Genomic DNA, 18,103 nt, shown 5'->3' with positions numbered 1-18,103 from the left:
AGCCCTATAAGTCAAGATAAAACTCATCAAAAGGCATTTTCTTGTCTCACTGGCTTTTCAGTTAGGAATCAGAAGTGGAAGAGAATTGGTCTTTAAGTTCAGCCCATCAAAAGGACATTTGACTGACTCATAGCACAGCATCACAAAAGACTATTTCTCCTTCAAGCCCTTTTAAGAAGACTTTAACAAAGGTAGACAGCAAGACTGAATTGTAGCAGAGAACTTCCTTGCAGCATATTTATAAAACACCCTTCGGATCTGGTAGGGAAACTTCACTCCAGTAACACGGAAAGGACTTAAACTCCAACTGTTTTCACTTCATTTAACTAAAATGTGCACTACGTACTCAAAACAGAGGAGAAAAGCTGCCGAAGACACTGAAACCCTAGCAGCAACGAGCTACTTTTCCTTACAAAAGTGAGTTATCAGTAGAAACAACCCAGACCTACAAAGTATTAGCTGCCTAAGCTAACAGAATACAAACTGATCTTGCAATGACTTTTGTGTCTTCTGTTTCTTCAGGAGCAACCCTTCTCTATTAGCTTCATTTCCTCCTCATGTTCGCATAAAGCAAATCCAGATAGAAAACAATAATTTAAAATCAAGATTCAAAACTAAGGGAGTATTTCATGCCCTCGGAATACTAAGATCAAGTAATACCTACTCTCTCAGCATGTCATCTGTAGGCGACAGGCATTTGGCATCAAACACCGAGCTAATTTCAGAAGCAAGTAAAAAAAATAATTCAAAAACCTCCTAATGTATTTCCTAATTTAGCTTTCAAAGCAGTACTATAACCCAAACAGCCTCAACAGAACAAGAATCACTGCTCTGAAAATCCCATACCCTAAATTTGCAGCTTTTTCTAAATATGGAAAAAATGAAATTGCAAATCTTTCACAATTTATTGCTTACTTGAGCTCTGTATATAGCTGGAGTAATGGCCTTTAATAAACTGAATTGGCAAGGATTTAAAATGTTTTGAAATAGGAACAATTCATCATTGCTATATAGGCTTTTTGTAAACAACCCCTTGTTGGGTTAGAAAGTTGGCCTCTGAAGAGAATAAATTGCTTGTTTTGTCCAAAACAGCCTAATAAAAATCTCAGAAACCATACATGCATATGTATAAGCAAAAACTGTGCAATAATGCAGAAGAGAGCTCATTTTTTTCCCACATCTGTAAATTCCTTTTAGTGAGGTTTTGGAGATTAGAAAGATACAGTATATATGACAGGAAGAAGTGACCAGAACTGCAAGCAATGTGGCCAAGATTTACGGATTTCAGTTTGGGAAAACCTTCACTGTCACACGTGGTTTCCCTTCTACAGAAAGATACAGTCAGAGATGCTTGTCAGGCATACGTGGTTATACCCTAACCCTAACCTCCTCACTTCATCATGTGCTGTTAGCATTTTCTTGACCGTAGCATTTCCATGCCTAACCTTACCCTGGCAAATCCAGCCAGGCTATGTGATCGAGCAGTTTCTAAAAGGACTGAAATATAAGAAGAAGGAATACCTGGCATGACATCACTTGGTTTGTCAAAACTGATTTATCTGAGATGAAAAGGGACAATGTGTTTTTAAAAATGTGTGACTGTTAAGTTTCAAAAATGCTTACCATTTCCAAGCAGAGGGTTACAGTAAGCACTTTGAAAAACAGCAGGCACAGAGATAGGAAATGTCATTTTTTTTAATGCAGAAGATTAAAGCATCCACTCAAAACTAGTCAAAGCTGTTCAGTAATGATTTCCAATGCATCCTGTTGTTTGTCATTTTAAAAAGGTTTCCTCTGATTTCTTTCCCTTAACCAGAGGGTCTGCAGAAGCAAGAGAAACTTAATGAGCTGTTCTAACTGTGGAAGAAGAAATAGTTAAAGTGATCTGAATCAGTTGTTCTTCTTTAGAAGTGTATCACAGCTTCCATGATGTTTGACAAGATCTTTTTGTGCATTCAGTCTTAAATATTTTCACAGAAGTGATCATTCAGTCATGAAAAATAACGTAACATCTGTTGCAGTTTCCTGTTTAAAGCGTAGCTTACAAAGTAAAAAGGGAAAATCTCCCCACTTTTGTTTAAAAAAATTAAATTAAAATGTACAGGACCAAACACAGGCACTTTCCAAAGAACAAAAATGAAACCAAACCATGAATTATTCAATAGTAATAGATGACAGCTCCGGTTTTGGAGGGTCACCTGCAGTTGCCTCAGCAGTGGCGTTAGTCTTTGGCTGCTCTGGCACATCTTCTTCCTTCTCTGCCAACCCACCCAGAGACCCCAAGGGGAAAGTGCTTTCACAATTCTGAGTTGACGAGACCTGTGAAATGACAGGCATTTGGACAGAAGAGTTGCTTTCAAAGCCATGCTCCCCTAGCTCATACTGCCCGAGGGTCTCTTCTTGTTCCTGGTTTAAGTAGTCCGGTACTAGGAAGTCACTAGAAGAGGGGCAAAGGACAGAAGAGAAACGTCACTTCTCACACAAACATTGGAGGTATCAGTTTCTTTGCATCAGTTACATTATACAAGCTGCAAACTGCGTTGCATCGTTCTCAGATCTTCACAGCAGCATGCCTCACTAAGCACTGTAACTGGTTCTCATTTAAACACACAGAAAAAATTATTCAACAACATCTATTTGGCATTGCTGTGCATCCATATTTCCTGCACAGTAGCTTATTTAGATTTTATCAGCTTGACGAGAAAGAAAGTTAATGATCGGAACATCACATGGCACTGAAAACCTCGTTGACAAAAGGGAACACTCAGCCATTAAAAACAGAAACAAAAATTAGTTCAGCACTGGCAAAGATGTGGGCCTTTTCCACCCAAGATAAGATGCACCCAAGAAACAGCAGCACTCAGGGTGGACAGGCTGTAAACAGGAGCGTGAGGTGAGGAAGCAAAGGTTCTTCTGACAGTATAAGAAGGCTGCCAACTGCAACAGTGCTTTGTGATGGGCACAGGTATCACACTCATGTGAAAAGAGCTGAATTCCATCTCCTTCCCTGATCCTCTATGGACAACAGTTTGGTAGCTATTTAAAGATACCACACTCTGTTAGTCCAATCATTTAGCAACAGCTTACCTGGAAAATTAAACAGGTATGGACTCATGCAATCTTTCCACAACATCCACCATTAAACAAACACTTACAATGAAGTCACACGTCTATCCCCTACGTAAGCAAACAGTCTGTGGACAACATTTCGAATCTTAAATCATAAACAGGACTCCACAGACAGTATAGTGTAGAATGCCATGGCTTAACTCCATTAGTCTGCCCACGGACATAACTGAAAACATAAATTAAGTCGCCTAGAAGCAGTTTCTGAATACCACTGAGTTCTTCAGTGCCCTCCTATGAAGTTCACATGCTGTAAAACACATCAGATATAACAGATAGTGGTGCAAGAATGAATTTGACTCAAATTAGCCAGCAACCTGATGAGAGGCACAGCAGGCTGCCCTGAAAGCAGGAAAAGATGATTTAAGAAAAAAAAGAAAAGAGGAAAAAAATAATAAAAAAAAAAGCAAGTTTCCCTGTTAGGTTTTTGCTGTGCACCTCACCTGCTCTGGAAGTAGTTTGCTAGCTCTGATGCTTCATGGTTCAAGCTCCGCAGGTGAACGATTAAATTTCCAGAGTTGGTGAACATGGCGCCGCATGTTTTGCACTCGTAAATCCGAGGCTTGCGGATAATGTGCCGGGAAACCCGCATGTGGTGTTTGTATTCCCCGAAGGAAGTGAAAGTGGCACTACATATCTGGCACCGGAAACAGCGTTTACCTTCGTGCTTCAGGCGATGCATCTTTAGCGAGTAAGCTCGGGTGAACTTTTTCCCACAGCGGTCACACTGAAATGGTTTAATGCCTGCAAAAAGAGAGCAGCAAACGTTCACCCTTTGAACTGAGACATCACTGGCAAAATCCTTCCAGATTTCTAATGGCACAAGGACAGGAGCAGCGTCCAGTCACAGCGAAGCACTGATCTCAGAAGAAGCACTCCACTGAACTTTACAATGGCAAAACCATTAGCACATAGCTGCAGCTTTTCAGAACCAGCTGCTAATCTATTTCGTAATTACGTAACCCATCTTTAATGCTTACGTTTCTTCTTCCTCACAGTTCAAAATGAACATAAGTTTCCATGGATTACACCATGATTAAGATGCTGAGCCACAGCCAGAAAGGATCTGCTGCAGCTGTCATCTCCAAACATCTCTGAATTCTTTTGATCTTGGCAGATTCTTGTGCCAGACTGGCTCCCAACAATGCAATTATCAGACTACCCCTAATTGCAATGTCTTTTTCTTGCCGCCTTTGGCCTCAGAGTCGTGCTCTGGCAGGGGGGACATTGTGCACAGGGTTCCCCCTGTAATGCAGCAGGAATGGTGATCAAAAAGTAAAGCAGAAGCCTTTATATTGTGTGGGAACCCTTATATTACAAGAATTGTAGCAACCTTGCAGGACAGACAAAGACAGTTGAAGTTCACGCTTTCCCTTTTTTCTTGTTTTAATTTAGTCATCCTGTTACTAGTTCGTTTTTCACAGGCACTAATAAAACCCCAAAACATATGAGCTCTGCAACATGCTGCAGCGCCTTGGAGTGTGTAATCACACCCAAACAGAACTATTACAGCATAAAAGACTGAATCACCAAAAAGTTAAATAAAGAGTCTGAACTCCAGAAGGTGTGGAAATCCAAACACGAGGCCAAGAATCCGGAATATGGAGCTCTATTCATAACAGGGCTGTCAAGGGGTAAAAAAGACTTTTTCAAAGGGCTGAATGCGCATCAGCCCAGGCCGTTAATTCCACTGGTCTTTCACTCTGCTTTCCTTATGTTCAAAGTGGGAGCTGAACTTTTAATTGGGGCTTTTACACAGAGAAAGCTGTAGTTAAGGTTACACTGAAACTCCTTGTTAAGCATGTGAAAACAAGTTAATATTCTAGGATATCATCTCGTGGAGCTTTTCATGCTCGCAAACTGTTCAAGGGCACCTATTTCCTCAGATGGTCTGAGGAAAATCTCTTCATCCACTTTGCTCATGTGAAAACATTTCTAACACTTCCAAGGTCTGAGAACACATTTTGCACATTCTGCACAATAATTACTCTTTAAAAGAGTGTTCTCTTCTAATTTTGCCCAGGGGCAGCCATTCGACAGGTCTGCCAGAGGTGCTTTGCTGCAGCTTTCTGCCATCAGCTACAACTTAAGAAACCCCCTTTGGATAATTTTGCAACAGATACGTCCATACGGTTTGGGTTTTTGAAGACTAAAAGTATTTTCATTGCTGACCTAAACACATTATGGCCATTTTGCTTGAAGGCATTTGACAAATAACTGCTGACAGTGAAGAATTTATGCCTCGACATTTGTGGTTGCTCTGCCTAAAAATGGGACAACATCTGAGTGCAGGTAAGAGTCAATCTCAAACTAAGAGATGCAGAACTGTTAAGTTTAGTGCTCAGTTATAGCAATCCCTCCATATTCCCTTCATTCACTAAAATGTCGATGTTCTTGCTGGACACCACTGAAAAGTCTTGAACAGTACCAACAGCAAAGACATTATGAGTGTGTACTTAGGTAAGAATTGAAAATGGACTCAACCACTTTGGGATCAAGACTCAGAAGAGGCATTTGCACAAACCATTTGCTGCCTGTACTATCTGTAGAAACTGAATTCACCATCAAACTAATTCAACTACCATTTTTGCAGAAACTCTATGATGTTCTTCAAAGCAAAGACACAAGATGACATATTTTCTAATGGCTGCAATTCTCTAAATCAGAGCAGACAATTATGATCTCTAAGAAGAATTATTTCAACCTACATCACTTCTTTAGTATGATAAAAAAGCTAAGTATACTGTGAGATTCCATCTTAAATCTTTCTTGTGAGAAGAACTTATTCAGATGTCTTCTAGGCACGTTTTTTCAGTCCACACAAATGCTAATTATCCACGAGTGCAGCTATCAGTCACATCTATTGTATCAGAACAAGCATCCAGCCAGACGTACCTCCCTACCCAATCTTTCTGAAATCAATTCTCTTGCACCTGGCAAGTGATTAAAAAAGAACTGTATTACTGTATTTGTGGCACAGTGAGCAGACCTCTGCATGTCTATGAATTAGTAATTGTTGGAAATAGCAGAGTTCCTTACCTGAGTGGATAAGCATGTGTTGTTTTAAGTTCTGAATGCGAGTGAACCGGACCCCGCAGGTTGGACACTGAAAAGGTCTATCTGGACCATTTGGGCTGGGTCTCTCTGTGCTGCTGGTAGAAGGAGCAATGTAGAGTTGGTAGGGATACTGAACGTTCTCCAAACTACAAAGAAAAAATTCACTGATTTACAAGCATGCTAGAGAAAAAAATGAGAAGCTATGTCTGTGGAAATCCAAACCTTGAACATATGAGATGGAAAAAAAACCTGGCCTCTTGCACTTCTGTTGAGATCTACATTTACATGGGAAAACTCTTCCTCTCTACAGCTCTATGTCTGACCTGCATCCTGAGTTTTATATTCATTGAACAGAGAGAATAGCTTGTGTTTCTTCCTTTACACAGCAGGTCTCAACACCAGCAGAATGCCATTTTCAGGCACGGGCATTTTATCATGCATATTGATGATTTACAACCAGTCACAAGTCCCTGAGGAGGAATTTAAAGAACCAAGTAAATTGGAAAGAAAAGGTTTATTTTGCAGTTTCAGTGATATTTACAAATGAAATGAAAGCCAATTCATTTTCATTTCAATTCATGTTCCATGAACAAACACTAGCATCTACAATTACACAGTCCTAAATTTAAAATATTAATCTAATTCATCAATACTTTTTGGTATCTGATTCAATCAGCTCTATCAGAATACCTCAAGCATTGTGCTGGAAAAACAGCATGCAGACTATAATAACAGAACAATTTAACTTTCAAAGTAATTCATTTAAGACTAATTGCTCCTGCACAGCCTCTAGCTGCAAACTGTTTAAGTGCTATAATCCAAGTCCTCTGGCAATGCACTTTGCCAAAGGGCACAGAGAAATAGAAACATCTATGCTGGTATGAACAGAAAAACAACAGGAATATGTACTTACCTGAGATTTCCCTTTCCTGAGCATTAAAGTCTATCTTTTTTGACAAAATAGACACTTCAGCTTGCTCACAGCCTGATGGCAGATCAGACGTCACTGGCAGCAGGAATCTGCTCTGACCCTGAATCTCACCTGCAGGTCACAACTACCATGGCCAGAACAATGCAGTTTTACTAAACTCTGATGTCTTAAATGCACAGTGAAAAAAGTACAATGTCTCCTGTTGAAGGCAGTCAGAAGGTCTCCCTAACTGAACAAATGAGACGTCCATCTCAAACCCACTTCATTAGTTTCTAGGTAAGGTTGAATTTCTGGACTTCCAACAGGAATTCCAAAAGGAGTTTGACAAATACATCCTCCTATCTGACACACAAAGATCCACAGATAAGATTAGCACAGAAAAATAAGCACTGGGATCACCACTTTAAAATCAACACCTTAACTGTATTTACCTTGGAAATAAATGCCAACAGAACTTCAAGAACCAAGATTCTGAGTTCTGGGTACAAATGATGGGTCTCAGCAGCAAAAGTTCCAGCTGAAATATTTATCTGGTGAGATGGCATCAAGCACTGCTTGATATACACAAGGTAAGAGTCTATTCCAGAAGTTTAGTATCAATCAGTCCATAAAAGCAATGATTTCTGGCCTGGAACTGGAATAATATCTGCCCTAAGAAAAGTCAGCATTGGAAATTGTACAAAGTTTCCTTCCTGCGTGATGATAATCTTACCCACAATATTGGATAAGCTGGTCCCAGGCAGCACAAACCAGATACAGCAGCACATCTCTGGCTGCAGCCTGACCACGTGTTCAGTTAGTGCTGAGCAGGAGCAGCAAATGGGCCAAACTGGACCCAAAATGAGTCCTGAGGAGCCACTGAGACAAGCTTAAACTGCACATCTACAGCAGACCTGCTATGAGAACCCACTGCCCGTGCTGTTTTTACAAGCCAGCTGAGAGCTGTACCAATTTTTGAAAACTGGACAAGCAATTTTATTGTCCTTTACTTCTTTTAATACATAACTGTGTCCTAAAGAACTGCGGAGAAGACTGATGCTCACAAACTTGTTGACCTCTGCTAAGGGGAACGCTTCTGCAGAACAGGTGCCTGCCACTCCAGAGTCCAAAAAAGATGCCTCACCACATGCACCTGCAACAGATGAGGTTATTTGCTAACCTACGTTCTGATCTGCCCAACCAAATTTCTAGCACTCCTGTTTCTCTTTCAGCAGATCATTAGACAAATAACAGAGTTCACTCAGACGGTATTTGAGAACTATCACACCATTTGGCCAAGGGATAAATCCCTTCAAAAAAGGTTTCCTCAAACTAGGGCAGAAATTGGGAACCACAGCCCTCCTTTTGTTTCCAGCTTGCTCAGGCTAGCTCATCCTCAAAGTCTGTAATGGTGCCAGGTTCCCTGCAATGAAAACTGAAAGGAGATGTGCTAGGGGACAATCTCCCTAGAAGAAATTTAAAATAATGATTTGGTTTTCTATGTAAAATCTTCATAACAAGAAAGGCTGGTCAGAGAAGATAAGGGGCTCTCCAGCTACCAGTGACTGGCACATCCTTGGCCATTCCCGAATTGCAAGCAGGCTGAAATGCCTATGTGACATAACTGCACACGTTGGCACAACAAAGAAATTACACTTAATCACATTCCTACTGTCTCTTCCCCACTTCCTTTTCCCCATAGATACTCAGTTTCTCATGACTTCAAATTTGTGACAAATGGGGCATTTAATAGTTGAGACTTGTCTGACATCTGGCAGAACTTCTCTAACAGATGTATACAAAGATAGATATACTACTTGCAAGATTTTCCCTCTTTCACCAACAGATTACACACATCTTCAATGATGTAGAACTGAACACTGACAAATGTAAATGCCAGAACGCTCAGTGAGCCTAAAAATGTCCTCTGTTCATAAATAGCAAGTGTTTTAGACATATGCAGACTTTTGTTACATTGGATGTTAGGATCTTTTGTAACTGTCTTTGCAATCTCTTTTTAAATGCAGCCATGAACGTGATACAGAGACTAAGAGTTAAACCAGCCAGAAGCGTGTCAGAATCCTGAAGTGAAAGCTCAGGGAAAGAATGGAACAGAAATCACTGTGAAATGGTGGTTTCCATACTTAACAGATCCCTGCACGCCTGTTAAACTGACCACACTTATATGCGACCTGCCCATCAAGAAGCACTGACTACTGAAGATGACCAATTCATTGTGTTAACTATTTAGCAAAGAAAATCAAGAGATAAAACATCCTAAATTTTGTAATATCTACAATTGTTTCCACGCTGACAGTGATGTGCAGCCTGGACTACAGGTCCGTTAAAAAAGCCACCAAACAATAAGTGAAATGTTCTCCATTTACGTGATTTCTTGATCACGTTTTCATTTTGTTGGATTCTATTAAAAATTCTGCAGTATCTCATTTTATGCACCCCAAACTGTGCATCCCAATTGCTGCTCAGTAAATGACAGCTCACATTCACCTGTTAATGTGCCCATCTTGTGCTTGAAACAATTCAGAAGTGCCGTGCTTGAAGGGCTGTCACTACTTATCAGAACACACTGCCCCAGCCTAACAGGCACAATACACATATGCACGTGAAAGAAATGGTCTTACGACTTGAAAGCATCATTCTGCTCATTCAACTGGACAGAAAACCTTAGTTTTGGAGTCTAAAATTGTCCTAAATTTCCACAGCTACTAGTTCTCCTACTTTTATAGAAACAATGTGCCATGTGTGCATTTTTATGATGGTCCTGATATTCTGAGATCAGTTCATTTCAAACTTGGTCATAAACTCAGGGAAGTACTCTTCTTGTCTGCATGAAAGTGATCTTTTGACAGAAATTCACAGAGTGTTAAAAGGGTCTTATGTATTTTTAATTTTTCTACTCAGTTTGCGTGGAAGTTCTATAATTTCATGGGAAAACTCTGAAATAAATCACTGCTGAAAATACCTTTGGATATTTATTTACACTGAGGTTTTCTAGCAGATCCATAAAATCTTCTGTCATACACAGAATCACTTTTAGACAGTTATCTTCCCTTCAGATTTAATCCTATGATGAGACAGTTTTAGATGGAAATGGCAGGGAAGATTTTAGAGCTATGAAAATGCAGCTCTTCATAGTTATCTCTATGGAGTTTCACTTGACACAGTTTCTGGAACAACTCCCAAAGGTTGGCACATCTCAGATCAACTTGTCTAACAAAACAGTATGCAAAAGTGAGCCTGTCAATATTTAAAAACTTCTGCTTAGAAACTGAGTAGCTATCTGTACACCATACTTGACACATACGACAAAAGCCAAGAAACAAAAGTCAAACCAATGGTGCACACCCTTGTAAGCCAACTGCAGGTGCATCCCTTTGCTCCAGCAGCACCCCCATACACCTTCCACCAAACAGACCTGAGTTCTGCCTTCTGAGCCAGCCTGCCCTTACAAGGGATTCCCACAAGAAATTGCTCATCTCAGCACAGCAAAAGGCTGCTAAATATGTAAAGGCAACAACACACAGCATCTTGGTAAAAAGATGCAGTGAAAGTTTGGGGAGAAAAACCACAAGGCTGCCCTGTCTGCTCTGTGTTTTATGGGAACAGAAGTGTCTGAGGAAGCCACCATCAGCTATTTTGTTTTGTTGTCTTTGTGGCCTTACGTCAGCTTTAGCATGCATGCAACAACCATACCTGTCTCACAATAAAGATCTTTGTGCTATTATTTGTTAATATAGAGCAGTGATGAAGAAACAGCAAAGACATGAGTATCTTTCTTCACCAGTGCAGCCTGAAAACAGACAGGAAATGAAAAGCAACAAGTAAGCAAACTCTGACTTTCATCACCTACATTCTTCTAAAGCATCCGATCCTTCAGGCACTGATTGTACTTTGATCATCACAGGGGAGTATATGTACGAACAGCTAAACATTCTGGGATTAGGGCTGGGTAGGTTAATTACCACATACCACTTGCTGCAGAACAGTTTGCACACTACATTGGTACATACCGATCATCATCATCTGCATGAGCGTTAGTGCCAGAGGTACTTTGCAGTGTGGGTAATCCCTCCGTAACCCCCTCGTCCATTGAGCCTAGGCAAAGAAAAAAGGGCAACTTTAATGCAAATACGTGTTCAAAAAGGGCTGAGGGGGGAGGTAAATACACATACAGCTTGCTGTGCCAAATCTCTGAGAGGGAGTGCTTCCTGGGTGGTGAGATACTAAAATTATCTTGGGAAAATCACTTAGAAAACTGAGAAGCAACGTGTTCCAACTTCAACTTCTCCTCTGCACAGATTATCTAGTAAATGGACAACTCAATAAAGGGCAAATATTTGGCACACCTAGAAAATGAAAAGAATCTATGTTAAATGCAGCCAGAGTTTACAAAACATGTCCATTACTAACAGAGCAAAGTAGAAATGTTACTGTCACCTACAGGGCATATTTCATCCATGTTCAAGACTTTCCATTTTCAAGAGCAACAGAGTTCAGATCTGTTCCTTTTGCATCCCAAACCTCTCCTCTATATATACGTTCATTGATAATACCTTCAATTATTGCTAAGATGCCATCCAAAAAATTGTAAATGCAAAACAAAGGAGCCCCAACATCTGTTTGAACGAGACACATACACAGAAAACTACTCAAGAGGTTTGTTCTGTGCAGCAACATTTAGACAAGTGGAACACCCCTTCTACTTTGGTTACGTGCAACCACTATGATAAACCTTGTGTAGTTCTCTCTCCAACCTCAGTGCAGAAAGCACAATGGGTCTTCTCACCTTTCTCTGATTAGGTCTGGGTGTGTAATGAGAGATGAGAAAAGTGAATGGCTGAATTCCACCAGACTTGAAAAGACTCAGGGCTGCTATCGCTTCTTTCCAAAACAGCAGTTCCCAAATCAATACAAGTGTATGATTAGTAGCACATCCACCACTTGGAAGCAGTGTGGAAGGAAGCCCATCCTGACTCCTTAAGATATCCTTAACAATACCACACAGCCTGAGCTTTTCTGAAGCCACACACTCTTTGGGCTTCTACCACAGAATCCCTCTGAGATGCCAACAGACGAGAGAATGAGATTTCTCTCTCCACACTTACATTCTGAGAATGAGCACAGCTCATTCAGCATTAGATGCTGCTCTTGCTGCTGTTGCTAACAATTCTTTCTAAGACATGAGCAATTTGAATAGAGGAATCCTTCTCTAAAACACTCTTGGAAAATAAAGCACCACTGGGTCTACAATGTCAAATGTCAGACAAAGTGTAAAACTGAAGAAACACGGGCTTACTGCCTTACTGTGACCCTGTGCTACAGGGCTAGTGATGGGAGCAATCTGCATCTCTAGCAGTTTTAAAATAACACTAGCACAATCAATTCTTTTAATTTTCCTATGAACTGACAAACTATACTTGGGAAATTCAGCAATATGAAGTTACAACAGTTAATTCCGTTTCGATTTATCCTTCTTTCTCATGCTGTACTTACCTAAGTCAACTGAAAAATAATCCAAATTCCTCTTAGGTTTAATTTTATGCCTTCATCTCTCCAATGGAAACTGTTAATGAGTTAAGAAAGTATCTTCCCAGACACAGCTATTACTGTTGCTATAATGACTTATTTATCAAGGCCCTGCTTCACACCTTCTGTATTATAAAGTGCCTTCAAATACAATAAATTGCAAATGAGTAATTCTTGAAATTGCCCAAAGAGCAAAGAAGAGCTTTTGCAATACCAGAAATAAAAGGCAAGAACACTTTTACAAATGCATTATAAAACACTGAGATAAATATATGCAATTATACAAGGAAAATTCGTTGAGAGGAGAAAGCTGTACTTTAACATATCTTGCTGCCTCCATTGACTGGTCTTTATATTCCTGCATGAAGAAATATATCTTTGGGAGGCAAAAAGTGCTTTCTGAGCTACAAAGAGCACCTTTATCGTGTATCTGATATGGGCAAACTGTGCTAAAAATGACAGCCTTGTTTCTCTTTATAGGAAAGTGTGAATGAAAACTGTTATCAGGACAGTTAATAATATTATGCAAAGACTGCTAAATGCTAATTCAAACACTCAATGACAAAGAGTAGACTTGCACACTGAAGATTTAGGGCTGGCTAGCGCACTGTTTCTCTACGTAGCCCTTTAAAGAAGAACATGCTGTTCTAATATTCCCAGTAAGAGACATCTTAGGCCTGAGATCCTCCACTCCATGCATACAAAAGGTCACCTACATGACCTCAGTGGTACAAACCCCAGGAAAGAGAAAATGCAAGATTTTCCATCAAACACCACGTGGCTTCAAAACAGATACCTCTCGAAGATGGATATGTAGAGCTGCTTGTCAACAGAAATCACTTCACAGATGAGGGAAACAGCTAAAGCAATTCTCAGCAAGAGCAAGGTACAGCAAGGTGCCTGGGTATTACAGTATGCTTCAATGGACTTTGTGTGATTCAGAAATTCTACCTGGTTTATTCTTTCAAGCTCTTAGATATGGTCTTTCTAGTTAGTAAGGTTCCCTCCTTTGACTTGATACACTATTTTTAACTTTACCTAATCATCATTTGTACTTTTTCTATTTCGTCTATCACTGTACAGCTATGCTGCTGCAATAATTTGCATCTCTGCTCTCTCTGCCCTGGTGAGATCTATTCTGTGCTCTTACTACAATGGGTTAACAGCAGAGTCAAACAAAACATGCTTTTAAACAAAGATCACTTTTCCTGGCAACCACCCATCAAGCAAACTTTCTTTTAGTTTCTCATCTATGCATTATTTTGAAAAAAGCTACATAGATTTAGCAATCCTCAGCTTAAGTCTGCTCCTCAGAAAAGGTTAACAGCACTCACTGCAATAAATAAAACATTCTGATTTGGAAAAAGCATTACTGACCTAAAATGTCAACATAAGAGCTACATAAATTGATGAACAGAAACAAGATGAAGTCTGGAAGGATGGCACAAAGGGAGGATAATTTTGTTTCTTTTTAGTGAATATGACCTGTGCTAGTTTAACAATACAGAATGGTCAGCTCTGCTTCCTGCAGAGAACACCACAGTGCTGCACTGACCAAAGAAAAAGAGTTGATGCAGGCTACATTTATTTACTTTGTTTTAGTTTATTTTAATTAACTGACTTAGCCTTTCATGTAAACACTACTTGGACGAAGCAGACCAGCACATTCTGCATCCTTACGGTTTTCTAATAAAATAAGTTTTATTAAACATCTTTCAGTAAACAAACTCTACCAAGCACAGGTCAAGCCACTTAACTGAAGGCAAAATAGCTGGCCTGGGCAAAATGTTGGTAATTAAACTAGATATATTGCAAAACGCCCGTCTTCTGACCCACTAATAGTAATTCAATGCATTCTGTACAAAGAGGAAAAAAAGATTATTACAGTAACTACCTTTAAATACTAGCCATTAATGAGGAACAGCCTGCTAGAAGAACTCAAAACTAGCTTCAAATTGTCCTTTGTGGAAAAAGGTTTCTCACAGCAGTGCACTGGCAGTCTTTGAAGAAGCAATGTGAGAACCAAATCCCACAGAAATGGAAAGATACTCTGTATTAGGACTGTGTGGTTTTGCCTTCGTCTGGGACATTAAGATGACAGTGTTCCACCACTTACTCTGCAAATCTTCTTACAAAGGCTCTCTGTCATGACTACACAAGATTTCATGTCTGATGCAAAGAACCATTCTGTTCCTCTGTGGCTATAAGCCATAAGCCTTTCAAAGTTGGTGATAGAACTTCACTGAGATCATGCCCTGTGATACAAACAAGATTTCTATTTCTGCAGTCAAACAATCAGAGGTAAAATGGGGTTATCAATCTCATCTGAATCATCAAGAGGTCCAGCAGCAGGCTTACCTTCTTAGCTTAGTAACTTCATGAGCTCTAAGTCCCATACTCCCACCATGGTTTACATGTAACATTTCATTAAATTGATAAAAAATAAAGCTTCACAAAAATAAAATCTGAACATTAGCAGATTCTCCCCCAGTAGCACTGCAACTATCACACACTTATCCACCTGTACATCCATCTAACCCCCGAAATGGTCCTACCTATAGAGGAAGATTGTGGGCTGATCAGGAGATCCTCCTGAACTTGTTCGCTTCCTGGGACCGTCTGCTGGTCACTCAGGGAACTCTGGGATGCACTCACAGGCTGCGATACTTCCTCGTGAACCTCCTCATCACTTAACCTCTCCACTTTGACACGCACGTCTTCCTCGATCACAAGGGGTGAGTTGGCTTTTGTGCTCTCACACGTCACGTAATCTGCAATTCTTCTGTTTGACTCCGAGGGCCCAGGCATTTCCAAAGTCCTAGAGTTCTCCACCTGCTTCACCTTCTCAGACTGAAGCCTTCGGTCGATTCCAAAAGGAAAAGTCCACGGAAAAGCTAAGGAGGAGTCTACAGGCTGATTTCTGGACTCCGGGTAAGAAGTTGAAGGATTCAGCACTTGGGGGGAACTTGTTTGCGTGTTACACTTAACAGGGCTCTCAGGAGACATAACGATGTAGCTTTTGCGCTTCCTTCGTGACTCCCGGCAAACAGGAATGGCTCTTTCCACTACACTGCATTCAGAAGACACTGGAGAAAGGCTGCCATCTCGAGAAGTAAAATTGCAGTTTGCGTTGCTCTCCTGCCCTGCGTCGAGCACCTTCTCTTGCTGGCTGTTGGGTGTATTCCATAAAATGCTCGACTTCATGAACTCCGAGCACGTGCTAGCAACACTGAACATCTGCATATAGCTGGCTGCTGCCAACACATCAATAATGTTTTCTGTATTAATGGATAGCGTTGCTGTGTAAGCGTACTCCAGAAGAGGAATAAAACCAGTCACTGTCACGTGGTGCAGGTCCAACACACTCTTGCTCTCATCTTCTGCTTGGCCAACGAGTTTGGAACGGAAGAAGTCGCTGCATGCTGCCAACACCACCTTGTGAGCCCTGAAGATTTTGTCCTGGACACGAATGGTGATGTCACAGAAATGTCCATCGTTGCGGAGCATGTTTAGCTTTCCAAGCATCTCCTGACTGTGAGCAGGGGAATTATGAGTGAATGTTTTAACACCCATTTTTTCACCTTTCTGCCAGCGTTCTTTCCACATATGAGAGATCACAGGTAGCCTGCAACAAAGGGAAGAGTATTCACTTTCATTTCTGGAAGCAGAAGTTAAGTGGCTTCACAACAGTAAGACTGCACGCAGAAAATGCACCACAATCCTCCAGGGTCATGGTTTCTTTTAAGATCCAGACTGTACAGTGGATTAACTCTACAGAAATGCAATTACTTGTAATTTTCAAGAAGGCAAACACAATTATTTGCAGTCTGTCACTAATATCACCTACCACGTTTCTGCTGATGTCCAGTCAAAACAAACTGCCAGCAAAGTTGAGAGAAAAACAAGTATTTAACGCTGACAAGAAAGCATCTTTGAAACCATCACCTGGGTAAAAAATCCCTGTTTTTACTTTCTGGACTCAGGAAACTATTGCTCATGGCTCCTAAGCACGAGAGAATTTGTCCAATCATTCTTTTAAGCAAAACAGACCTTTTATTGGTCCACTTACAAGTGTGAAGGAGCAGGCAAATATCCCAGAGAAGGAATTTAATAGCAGGAGAGTTTTAGAGAAACTACAGCATGAATTTTCAGAGGGCAGAGTTCAAGCTAGTAAACATAAAATAATTGTTGCCAATAGCTCTGCTTTGCTGCTGTACAGCAGGTACTGACTGCCTGATGCTGCTTCATGTACGGGAAAAATAAACAAGGAGTGCAACTTTCTTATAAAAACCAGAAACTGCCTTCTTAGGGACCAATTCTCTTCAAGGTGTAGAAGCAAATACATGGGACTTGGGCAATGTCCAGGAGGACCAGAAGGACTGTATGCCCCACAGTCTGGCAGAGCTTTAAGGCTGCATCTGTATCCAAAACCAGAATGCCTCTGCGTTGACGAAGCTGATCCATGACTTAGTTCCTCTGTGATACACAGAAAAACACTGTGCCACGCTAGGTGCAGTATGCCTAGACATCTCCTGCCCCTGCACGGGAACATCTGTCCCTGTCCCTGCTAGCAGAGGGTAGAGGATATAAAAAAAAACACACAACTAATGAACTTAGGGTTGGGTTGGATATGTTCACTGAAACTGTTTCTGAATTATTGCACTCAGAAGGAAAAACAAGCTGTAACGTTATACCTCCTGAAGGCCCCAAGCTTCCACGCCGTCTTCTGTGTTCTATGTGACTCACACAATTAACATGATACAGAAACATCATCTGGTGAAGTTGGTGGTTGAACATCAGTAACATAATTGGATCTGATTATTTCCTGGAGTCAGTCGGCTTATTCTCATCATCCCTCGCCTTCCCCTCACACGTACACAGAGCTGCATCACGCCTGCAAACCACTCGTGTGGAGCTACAGACACAGAGAGCACTGCAAGTTTGGAACAACTCACCACAAACCTGGGCACATATTTAAGTGGCAGCTGTCAGTGCTCCCTGCTCTACAGGGCTTCTTGTTTCCTTCATTTCACTTTTGATACTGCAAAGCCTTTCACATAAACGTAAAGTATCTATTCCAGAGAACAGGCCGACACTTCACAATATATATAAAGCTTGAGTGAAACCATAAACGCCATTTGGATTTGAAATGAAATTTCACACTACTGCAAAAGAAGAAGTTAAGCACAAGCAAAACACTCCTCAGCGAAAGAAAACATACTGACCTCAAGAGGCATCTGAAGATCCAGACTGTTTGATCTCCAGCATGAATCAAATGAAAATCATATTTAATTGATCTCAGTAAAATCTTGTAACAGCATATTCTAGAACAGCCTGAGGATACCCTTCCTTCTGAATTCCTGAGCAGCTAGAGCAGCATGCTGCCACCCCAGGAGCCCAGAACCACCACTCAGGAACCGGCTGCAGAAAGATTAACACACGCACAAAGACTCTCAACAGCAG

At 40.8% G+C, this 18,103-nt stretch overlaps 1 protein-coding gene across 6 annotated transcripts in view; it reads right to left on the bottom strand.

Annotated features, from left to right (window-relative positions):
* Positions 1–1,419: 1,419 nt before the first annotated feature.
* The window catches only part of ZBTB44 (zinc finger and BTB domain containing 44), a 32,537-nt gene continuing 15,853 nt past the window's right edge, over positions 1,420–18,103 (bottom strand). For 3 of the 6 annotated variants that reach the window (XM_065738548.1, XM_065738547.1, XM_065738549.1), the window contains exons 2-6: positions 15,196–16,265; positions 11,125–11,209; positions 6,166–6,329; positions 3,570–3,870; positions 1,420–2,437 (exon numbers count right to left, since the gene is read on the bottom strand). In XM_065738548.1, coding sequence (XP_065594620.1) covers positions 2,155–2,437; positions 3,570–3,870; positions 6,166–6,329; positions 11,125–11,209; positions 15,196–16,246 — 1,884 coding nt within the window. In that variant the 5' untranslated portion in view covers positions 16,247–16,265 and the 3' untranslated portion in view covers positions 1,420–2,154. The remainder of the gene's footprint in view (positions 2,438–3,569; positions 3,871–6,165; positions 6,330–11,124; positions 11,210–15,195; positions 16,266–18,103) is intronic. The other 3 variants (XM_065738551.1, XM_065738552.1, XM_065738553.1) reach the window with 3 other exon arrangements.

The sequence above is a fragment of the Cyrtonyx montezumae genome, unplaced genomic scaffold (assembly GCF_038088225.1).
Source record: "Cyrtonyx montezumae isolate F1298 unplaced genomic scaffold, pur_monq_1.0 scaffold_22, whole genome shotgun sequence".
Taxonomy (NCBI): Eukaryota; Metazoa; Chordata; class Aves; order Galliformes; family Odontophoridae; genus Cyrtonyx; species Cyrtonyx montezumae.
This window is presented reverse-complemented; position numbering and strand designations above follow the sequence as displayed.